At 50.6% G+C, this 10,755-nt stretch overlaps 1 protein-coding gene across 1 annotated transcript; it reads left to right on the top strand.

Moving 5' to 3' along the window:
* Positions 1 to 3,482: 3,482 nt before the first annotated feature.
* HOXC4 (homeobox C4) lies at positions 3,483 to 4,768 on the top strand. The gene is made up of 2 exons (XM_054590738.1): positions 3,483 to 3,921; positions 4,413 to 4,768. The coding sequence occupies exons 1-2, from the start codon at positions 3,483 to 3,485 to the stop codon at positions 4,766 to 4,768; spliced, it is 795 nt and encodes a 264-aa protein (XP_054446713.1).
* The last annotated feature ends 5,987 nt before the right edge of the window (positions 4,769 to 10,755 follow it).

The following is a 10,755-nucleotide window of genomic DNA, read 5'->3' as shown; positions in this document are numbered from 1 at the left end:
AGAGAGATGGAGGGCAGAGATGGCGTGGAGAGATACTTGGGTTGGCAAGGCAGGAGGGCAAAGCACAAAAGGAGGCAGGACCAGATACTAGGCTTCATCACAAGCAAGAGCCGCTTTAGTGTCCCCCTCCCCATTAAGCCCACGCTAAGTGCAGGAGCCTTCTGAAAGGGTTTGATTTTTGTACTGGTAGTAAGTGAAAATGTTTGTATATATGCATGTGGTGCAGTCTGGCTTGCTATTTTCCCCATGTGATAGGCGACTTCCCTGCTATTAAGCTGTAGGAGCCCAAAGAGAGTTTTTTGGTAAATGATGTAGATGAGCATGGACATATCTGGGGGAATCTCCCAGATTTTGCTTTATGGATGTGCATGTTGAATTAGCTGTGCAAAACTAGAATGGGAACCCCACATATTTGTGGCCGCATAAGGTGGAATTAATACATTAATAAATATTAATAGTATGTATGCATATATATTTGTTAGCTGTAATAACCAAAGAGACTTGACATTCAGTTGGAGGCATCTGAACTCTCTGTATCTACTTACACATACTGGCCTGAAGTGAGTTTCCTGCTCCTGCTTCCCCGAGCCACCTGCAGGAGCCCAGAATCCTGGGGAGTAAGCATGTAGGATGGGCAGTGCCTTGGGAAGAACTCCTTAGCAAGTCCAAGAATGTGAAAAGATTGAAGAAATGAGCATTGAGGTGGAGGCAGGGCTGGTGGAAGGTGAGTGTGAGGGCTGGGAGGAGGGTAGCCAGGCCAAAACCTCACCACGCCAGGTGGAGAAAAGAATATCTGGGCCAGCCTGCTGGGCAGGAAGTCTGATGGGGTGGGGCAGCCTGATCCAGGTGCTGGTCTGAAGGGAGGTTGGGGGTGGGGCTGGAAAGTTTTCTCTTCCTTCAGCCACCCTCCCCCACCCCTACCCTACCTGAGATTCCCGCAGTTTTGGCTCTTCCCCTTGGGGCAGTCTGGGGCAGTGGTTCGGATTTTTATGTAGGTCAGTATTCAGTGTTAATTTCCCTTTGCCCTCTTCCTGCCCTCATCCCACCACCAATAATTACAAAAAATAAAACCCTCACACACTCCAAACCACTGTCAACCAAGCAGCAGCCTTCCCCTCCTCAATGTCTCAAATTCCTCTTCCAACCAAATCAGCCAATCCTCACATGGAGGGGGTCCCAACCAACCATGGGAATTTGGGAGCCTCCTCCAAGGGATGGGTAATCTACTCCTGGGAATTCCTGTTCCCTCACCTGCCTGGCGGCAGTAGGGCAAGGCACTGTCCTCTTGGGGAGAGGGTATCCATGGACCTCTCCCGGCACCAGGGGTGAGGGTAGGAGACCTGAGCTTTGGAAGAGAGAAGGCAGTCAGGGGCCCAGGCAGAGAATCAGCCCCTTTGGGCGCCAGCTGTGGCCCAGTGTCTCTCTCATTCCTGCCCTCAGGGTGAGCCCTAATTTGGAAGTGGGGACCCTCTCTTGCATCCCAAAGGTGGTGAGAGACAGGTTGAGAATCTCTAGCTTTCAGTCTCCCTCTCACAAGGGCTTTATTTTTTTCTTTCCCCTCCTCATTCCCTTAATTGCAGATGTTCTAATTAAACCCTCAAATAGTTGTTATGCCGTTTTAAAAGGTACTTATTCAAGTGTCAACCAGGCTGGGCTGGGAGGAGGCAGCGTAGGGCGGCGAATTAAAGGTAGATTGACTAATCACGGCGGCGATCATAATAATAAAATCAGAGGGAAAAAAATCACATTACGACTTTTCGTGGAAAGGAGGGAGCAGGCAGCCAGCGGCCGCCAGCCCTGCGCCGCCGCCGACACAAAGAGTGCGGGCGATTCCGCGAGACTGATTTATGACGTTTTACAGCCCTATAAAAGCTGTAGCGACGAGGCAAGCGCTCCTACCACCGCTGGCAGATTTAGTCTAATAAATAAAACATAAACAGTTAACTTTATGTGTCACTTTTATTGTTATCAAGTAAAATATAGCCGAGCCCCGGCAAGCTATGATTTTAAACTATAATTGTTATCAAGTACAACAAGGGGACCCGGCTCCCTCCCTGGGCTCTCCCTTCTGCTACCACCCCCCCCAACTCTGAGTTATGGGATCAGTTAATTGGAAATGGTGGTGTGACGTGGCCACCCCTATCTGAGGGGGGGTTGAAAAGCAGCCCTTCTTGCCCTCTCCCCACTCTATGGCCCTGACACCCCGCCACCATGGTATTCCTGTGGGTGGGTGGCAGAGAGAGGGAAGGGGGCAGAAATGGACCGGAGACCCCCCCCCCCAGGTGTGCCCAGCCTCCTCAGCTAAGTGAGCTCACCCTTCAGCTTTTGGAAGGCAGCCTGGAGCTGGCCCTTGGGAATATGTGTTTACATGTAAATACATGTGTTACATGGATACAATCCCTGGCCTGAAGCAGGCTCTACCAACACAGGCCTCCCTCTTAGCTAGGTCTGCCCTCTGTGGGAACAGAGAAGGAAGAGCTCCCAAGGCCTTGGCTGGACACCACGGCAGGGCACTGACTCCTGGCAGATCGCTCTCCTCCTTGCCCCAGCTCCTTAGGAAGCAGCCTTGGAGGTAGTTGTCAGAAAGCAGCAGGCCAGAAGGCATGGAGAGTGGAAAAAGCAACCAGCAGTAGAAGAGATCCTCTGTTCCTGGGCTGGGGCAGGGAGGGTCAGTGGGTAGTAGGGGAGGGCAAGGCTTCTGAACTCTGCTTTTGCCAACCACTTCCTGTCTCTCTTCAGGGGGGGCTCAACCCCCAGACCTCCAGAAATGACGTCAGAATCATTTGCATCCCGCTGCCTCTACCTGCCTGGTCCAGCTGGGACCCTGCCTGGCGGCCCCATGGCCAGAGGGTTGGGTGAGTGTGTATGGCAAGGGGGCTGGACTCTGGTATTGTTGGATGGGGGGCACTCCAGGCTCTTCAGCCTCCAGGGCTCAGCCTGGGCCCCTCCCCATCCAACCTCCACTCCAGTCCTCATTCAACTTCCTCTTCCTGAGAAAGAGGGGCGCTGCCCGGTGACCTACACAGACTGAGACAGGATCGCCATGAATGGAGACCTTCGGAGAAGCTAAGGAGCTGAGGCCCAAGGGGCCCACTGGAGGCCCAAGGGGAGACTTTGCAAGACGGCTGAATCACAGCCTCCCGGTAGCCCCTCCATGCCCAGGCTTTGGAGGGGATCTGGGGGCTTACCATCTCCTTTTACAGGGGAGGGCTGTCAGTCTGTGGGGTGTGCACTGGGGCACCCTAGCCCCTGACAGCTAACCCCACATCACCACCACCACCACCACCACACACACACAAAAAAATTGGATACATTTTGAATAAAGCGATTCGGTTCCTTATCCGGGGACTGGGTTGCTCCGTGTGATTGGCCGGCAGAGTCACATGGTGAAAGTAACTTTACAGGGTCGCTAGCTAGTAGGAGGGCTTTATGGAGCAGAAAAACGACAAAGCGAGAAAAATTATTTTCCACTCCAGAAATTAATGATCATGAGCTCGTATTTGATGGACTCTAACTACATCGATCCGAAATTTCCTCCATGCGAAGAATATTCGCAAAATAGCTACATCCCTGAACACAGTCCGGAATATTACGGCCGGACCAGGGAATCGGGATTCCAGCATCACCACCAGGAGCTGTACCCACCACCGCCTCCGCGTCCTAGCTACCCCGAGCGCCAGTATAGCTGCACCAGTCTCCAGGGGCCAGGCAATTCGCGAGCCCACGGGCCGGCCCAGGCGGGCCACCACCACCCTGAGAAATCACAGCCGCTCTGCGAGCCGGCGCCTCTCTCAGGCGCCTCCGCCTCCCCGTCCCCAGCCCCGCCAGCCTGCAGCCAGCCAGCCCCTGACCATCCCTCCAGCGCCGCCAGCAAGCAACCCATAGTCTACCCATGGATGAAAAAAATCCACGTTAGCACGGGTAGGCAACTTTGCTTTTTGCTCTCCCCCTCCCTCCCCTCTTCCCCAGCGCTCCCCACCCTCCCTGGCCCCCTCTGGCCCCCGTCCTCCTTTCTCTCCTTCCCCCTCTCTCTCCAGGAGCGACTCTGGGTTAGCACAATTGAACTGGATTTACGAGCGAGAATGGGTAATTACATCCCCCATAAATTTTATGGCTTAGCTACTCTGGGCAGTCCGAGCCATGTGCTACGATCTGTTATGTATGTGTGAAAACTATGCTCGCTTTCTAAGGGCGCATAAATAATTCAGTGTCGTTACAATGAGGATTCCCCTCTTATTACACTACAAAGTCTCCAGCTTCCTTCAACTTCTTTATAACCCATTTAGCTTGATGACTTTATTTCCACCACCCCCTCCTCCTGTTCCACAGAGCTGAGGTTGGGGTGAGGGTGGGGGGAGGGGAGCCTGCTGCCTCTGAACCCCACTATTTGCTTTTCCCCTCCCCACCCCCAGTGAACCCCAATTATAACGGAGGGGAACCCAAGCGCTCGAGGACAGCCTACACCCGGCAGCAAGTCCTGGAATTAGAGAAAGAGTTTCATTACAATCGCTACCTGACCCGAAGGAGAAGGATCGAGATCGCCCACTCGCTGTGCCTCTCTGAGAGGCAGATCAAAATCTGGTTCCAAAACCGTCGCATGAAATGGAAGAAGGACCACCGACTCCCCAACACCAAAGTCAGGTCAGCGCCCCCGGCCGGCGCTGCGCCCAGCACCCTCTCGGCAGCCACCCCGGGCACTTCTGAAGACCACTCCCAGAGCGCCACGCCGCAGGAGCAGCAACGGGCAGAGGACATTACCAGGTTATAAAACATAACTCACACCCTGCCCCCATCCCATGCCCCCATCCTCCCCTCACATACAAATTGACTCTTATTTATAGAATTTAATATATATATATTTTGGTTCTTTTCTCTCTTCTTCCCACCGTATCCCTTGTCAATTCCAAACAGACAAAACAGAAAAAACAAACAAGCCCCCTGCCCTTCTCTCCCTTCCACTGTTAAGGACCCTTTTAAGCATGTGATGTTGTCTTAGCATGGTACCTGCTGGGGTTTTTTTTTAAGGCCATTTTGGGGGGTTATTTATTTTTTAAGAAAAAAACTGCAAAAATTATATATTGCAAGGTGTGATGGTCTGGTTTAGGTGGATTTCAGGGGAAATGAGGAAAAGAAAAAAGGAAAGAGATTTTTAAGCCAATTCTCCTCCTTCTCCTCCTCCTCCTTCTTTCCCCTCCTCTTTCCTTAGGCCTTTTGCATTGAAAATGCACCAGGGGAGGTTAGTGAGAGGGAAGTCATTTTAAGGAGAACAAAGCTATGAAGTTCTTTTGTATTATTGTTGTGGGGGGAGGCTGGGAGGAGATGGGAGAAGACAGCAGACAAAGCTAAATGCATCTGGAGAGCCTCTCAGAGCTGTTCAGTTTGAGGAGCCAAAAGAAAATAAAAATGAACTTTCAGTTCAGAGAGGCAGTCTATAGGTAGAATCTCTCCCCCCAACCCCCATCGTGGTTATTGTGTTTTTGGACTGAATTTACTTGATTATTGTAAAACTTGCAATAAAGAATTTTAGTGTCGATGTGAAATGCCCCGTGATCAATAATAAACCAGTGGATGTGAATTAGTTTTACGTCAATGTCTGATGGTTTCTTTTTTATCCCCATCCTCCTGGCCTGGTAACATCCCACCTTCTCTATAGTTGCCTAAGTTTACTCTAAGCAAACACACAAATCTTAACTCTCAACTTAGCTTTCCAATGTCCTTAGAAGAACCAGTAAGGGGGTTGGGAGAGCGGATGCTCACAAGAGGGGATGTGGAAGATTAGGGCTGATTTCTCCTGTCCCTTCCCTCTGAGTCTGCAAAGAGGCCAGATTCTCCTGGGGGTACTTACAGTGGAGGCGGGGGGGGGGGGGGGGGAGCGTCTCACTTTTCTATAGTTAGGCACAGTTCTTCCTTCTTTCTGTTTCCCTCCCCTACTTTCTCCCTTCTCTCTGCTGAGTAGGCCTGCTTCACTTGCAGACAAGAAGGCAAGTTTAGATAGTAGGAGGGAGAAGAGTTTTCATTTTTTAGGGCTCTTTGGGGATGAGGGATTAAGAAAGATGCCCCCTCAATGTGTGTTCTCCTTAAAAGAAGAAAGATTCGAGCTAGTGATTCTGAAGCAGCAAAGTGACCTGTCAGGATGGCTTCTCTGTTTGTTTAGACTTGGAAAGAAGGGTGAAGTAGAGGCCAGAGGCCTGTGAGGCCCCCTTGCATTGGTAGGCCTCAAAGCCTGATGCCTGGAGATAATGAAGAACTTCTATTTTTCCCCCCTAACTTTTACAATGGACCTTCCAGGTGTTGAGAAAAGATACAGGGAGAGACAGGGGCTACCTCTCTTCCTGCAATCTCCCAGGTCCCGGCAAGGCTGAGGGAAGGCTGGAACAAGGCTCTCTGGCTGTAAAATTTTTGTTTTAATATTATTTCCTTGGGGGAAAAAAGAAAGAAAGAGAGAGAAAAAGAGAGAAAGAAAGAGGAAGGAAGGAAGGAAGGAAGGAAGGAAGGAAGGAAGGAAGGAAGGAAGGAAGGAAGGAAGGAAGAAAGAAAGAAAGAAAGAAAGAAAGAAAGAAAGAAAGAAAGAAAGAAAGAAAGAAAGAAAGAAAAGAAAGAAAGGAAGAAAAAACTGGTCTGGATTACCTGAGCAATTCATATAAGCCAAAGGTTCCCAAATAATTTTGGTCCTGAAGACCAAGCTCTAAGCAAGACCTGCTCATTTTTTCGCTTGTTTGTTGGGAGAAGGTGGGAGAGGCAGTTGGTGAGCTTCTCAGGCAATTTATCCAAATTTTAGGGTGGAGATCTATCGGAAGTAGAAGAAAGAAGGAGAAGAGATCTGGGGTGTACAGGGGAGCCAAGGATACTCCTTTCCTCTCTCCCCAAATTCTGTAGTGAAAGGCAACAAGGGGACTAAGTTGTGCAAGTCAGTTTGGTGCGATCTAGATTTATTTCCTCTTGCACCACTTGCTGGCTGGTTCTTGGAGTGGGGGTGTGTGTGTGTATGTGTGTTGAGGGGAACAACTTGGTCCTGTAGGTCTACTTTCTCCTTCGTCAATGGTGCCCTGGAGACAGCAAAACATGCCGCCTACAGTGCGAGGAAGAAGGGCCAACAATTATCTAGAGTTATTTTATGTAATCAAGTGAATTAGGGACCAAATCTCACTGTAGTTGCTGTCATTTTGAGGCAGTTGACTTTGGGGCAGGAAGAGAGGGTCTAGCTGTGTTTGGGAGAGGGGAAAGAGGGTCTGAAGGGTGGACCTGGCTGTCTTTCCAAGCCTGTAAGGAAGTTAATATGGGAAGAGAAGGGCAAAAAAATAAAATTAAAATCCATAGTCCTTTCCTAACTTTGCTCCTTTGGTTTTAGGGGAATTTATTCCTTCTCCTCCTCCAAGTGGAAGAGATAAAAGCAAAGAGGGGAAAAATCACTGTCTTATTTCTTAAGCTTCTCCCTGAACTTGTTGAAGGAAAAGTAGCTTAAAAGGATTGGGACACTTTTATTTCCCCTCTTTCGGGGCTCTGGTTTCTCCTTCCTCCTCTCACACATGTACACGTAATCATTCTCTCTGTGTTTCTATCCCTCTTGGTCTGAAACATCAGAAATCCATAATTCTTGACCAATAAAATAAAACTAAACCCCTTTACATTTGAGTTTTTGAAGATTTTGGCCTCTGGCCTTCCCTCCAGTGGGCTCCATTCTCATTCTTTCCTCAAAGCTCTCCTTTGCCTTGGACCTGACCACCCAGAATGGGATCAGCCTGTTGGGACGGGTTGGGGAGAAGGGTGTGAGGGGCCACGGGGGCCAGGGACCTTAGTTCTGGCAGGTTTGGTCCCTTGCTGCTGTTTCTCCACCCGGTGTTGCTACAGCCTCACTGGGAAGACCCGGCCGAGGGCTGGGGCTTTTATTGAAGTTGGGTTGAGCAGTGGGGAAAAGGCTGGTGGGGGGTGGGTGGGGAGGACGCAGCCCAGGTTCACGGGGAGGACACAGCTTTTTCTCTCCCATTGCCTTTATGTTCGGCAGCAGCGCCTCTGACCTCTCCCCCACCCCCATCTCCGACCCTCCCAAGCCAGCCCTGGCTCAGCCCCTGGTCTCCAGATAGGATGCCACTGCTTTTGTGGGGCTGGCGATTTCTTGCCCAGAGTAATGGGAGAGGAGAGGCGCCTGAATGCCTGCTAGCGCATTGTATCTTTCTCACTAACGGCCAAGTAGAAAGAAGACCGGGGTGAAACCACGGCGGCACCAATCTTGCAAGGTCCTTCTCTCCAAGCGCCAGGAGATCCCCACAAGTCAAAAATTCCCTTGACATGTAAGTAGTTAGCACTGGATCTACTCTGGGGGTGAGAAGTATAGCACTTTCAACTCTCTCTCTATTTGCCATTCAATTTTTATCACAACTCCAGTCTTGGGGAGGGAAGGTGGGAAATCTAATCTTGAACGGAAGGCTTCTGCTTGGGGAAAATGTAGTTCCTGCACCCGTATACTTGAGGAGTGAAGAAACTTGACTCAAAAAGGGGAGAGAACTGGCAAAGTAAGCCTAGGGGAAAGGACCGGGGAACTTTGTTTCTCTGAGGGCCTCTCAGTGCTGTTTGTATGAAGTTTCCTACCAAGTTTTTTCCTGCAATCTGTGCATCTGTTTTTTTCATGTGTGGACTTTGTGGGTTGCAACCCACAGTCTGTGTGTATTTGGGGGAATGGTACGGAGGATTAAACAATTAAGTGGTTCTCCAGAGCTTGGGGCAGGGGAGCCCTTGCTAAACAGTTTGTCTGCTTCTCTAAGATTATAGGACAGGGACTACCAAGGGAGTCCTTGAGATTGAGGGCACTATAACAGGGAGGAGCAGCGGGCTGGGGCAATTTCACCATCCTTTTCTCAGCTTTTTGCCCAGTCCTGGGAGACGATGCCCTCACAAAGCCAGTTCTCATGGTTTCCACAGCTTCTATATGGCACCCCAGCTTTGGGGAGCTAATTCTAATTGAAATGTTCCCCTTTCAAGAAACTGTTCTCAAGCTTAGAAAAAGAGATGGAGGATCCCCTAATCCCGGTGGCCATCAGAGCAGAGAGAATATTTATTACCTCTCTGGATACCATTACCTAAAAATACAATTTTATGAACTTCCTAATCTGTTAGCTTGATTTATCTGGATGGGCAAGAGCCCAAAATAAACATTTGGGGGATTTGGTAGAAAAGAAAGTCTTTGCTTTTGACCGATCTATCTACTAGAACGGATCACCCCCTCGGCCTGCTTTTGCTGCACCCCAAATCAGTAGCCTCATTTTAATTCTCCCCCTGCAGCGGGTACCAGGTTTTAACTGCTTCTTGAGAATAAAAAATGGGAGGGTGCATTGTTTGAATCAGAGACCTGAAGGGGTCCCTCAGCCACCTTAAACCCTGTACAGCACGAGGAGCTCAGATCTCTTTTGAATTTGGGGAGCAGAGAAGAAACCAAGGTTTGCTCCCTGTCCTCTAAATCCAGGGGTCCCTTCTGAGAACTGGCTCTTCCTCCATTCCTTGGGATTTTTCTGCTCTTCTTTCTGCTGTCAGCTCTGTAGCTTCTTTGAACATAGGGTCCACCCACCAGCCGAGCCCTCACCCATGCAAGCAGGGTAAGGGCCTCTGCAGCTGCACCTTCCGGCTTCCCACGCCTGTGGGCCCAGCCAGCTGATAAATTCCCTGGAGGCCAGGGAAACGAGGATGGGTAAGGAGGGCCTTGGATTGTGTTTGAGCGTGAATGAGGTTACAGAGCCTAATCAAGGGAAGGAACGGTTTTAAATTTCCAGTCCCCATCAGCAATGGCCAGATTCCAGAGGAGTAGGGTCCTCTGAGGTCTGCTGTGCCAGCCGTGGTGGGATATGGGTCAAGACCAAAGTGTCGCCTCTACTCACTCCTCCTTTTTGACCCTCCCTTCCCAGCATCAGAGATTGTGAGAGCAAAGTATATTTGAACTTCTGAGCGGAGAAACCCTAAAACGAAGTGTGTAGGGAGGCACCGCTAAATAGTTCAACCCTAGGTTCCCGCTCTGGCCTCTGGCTTCCCGGAAGCCCGGCTCAAGAGAATGCGGCACAAAACGCCTTGCCTTTCTGGGGCGCGGGCGCGGGGGGGCGGGGGATTGGGGGGGCGGGGATCCCAGCTACGGGATCGTCAGGATCGAGAAATGGGACCAGCCTGGGCAAAGGCGAAATGCAAGAGGCCGGCAGCAGCCCGGCTCCTCCTCCGGGTTCCACGCCGCGTCAGTCCCGGGCGTGGTGTCGCCTTCAGCTGGGTCACGACCCCGGGCAGGGATCCAGGACAATAGGGCTCAGGGCGGGGTAGGGGGCGCAGGCTGCGTGGCCGCCGAGCGGGTTCATTGCGCGGTGAACTCCGCTCCACACCCCTGGGGTCTCGCCCTTTAGAGCCTAATCTCCCTTTTCTTTCTCGTATTCCCCCTTCCATTTTTTCATAGAAAATTGAGCGGACTCTCAATTAATTTCTCTTTGACTGACCAATACCCCAGCGTTACCATCACCAGATAAGATTTCATTTTCTTTAGAAATGAAAGAATAGTTTTCGGAGTTACAAGAGCAGGAAATGGGATCCTTTCAAGATTTTGGGGGCAGGGATGGAGATGGGCAATCTAGTTAGCAGTGGAAGCAGTCCCTGACAGGGACTTGGCTGGACTGAAGAATCCCAGGCCATCAAACCAACAGTGTCTTCCATCAGAGGAATTCCAGACCAAGAATGGGTCCTCTCCGCACCTTCACCCCACATTATAGGGAGAACAGCCTCCCGTTTCTC

This window comes from Pteronotus mesoamericanus, unplaced genomic scaffold, assembly GCF_021234165.1.
Source record: "Pteronotus mesoamericanus isolate MK-2021 breed Mesoamerican mustached bat unplaced genomic scaffold, CSHL_Meso_final scaffold_21, whole genome shotgun sequence".
NCBI lineage: Eukaryota > Metazoa > Chordata > Mammalia > Chiroptera > Mormoopidae > Pteronotus > Pteronotus mesoamericanus.
This window is presented reverse-complemented; position numbering and strand designations above follow the sequence as displayed.

Coding starts and splice junctions, on each gene's coding strand:
- HOXC4 (XM_054590738.1), top strand. CDS start 3,483: ATGATCATGAGCTCGTATTTGATGGACTCTAACTACATCGATCCGAAA. Junction 3,922..4,412: donor AAAAATCCACGTTAGCACGG/GTAGGCAACTTT, acceptor CCCCACCCCCAG/TGAACCCCAATTATAACGGA.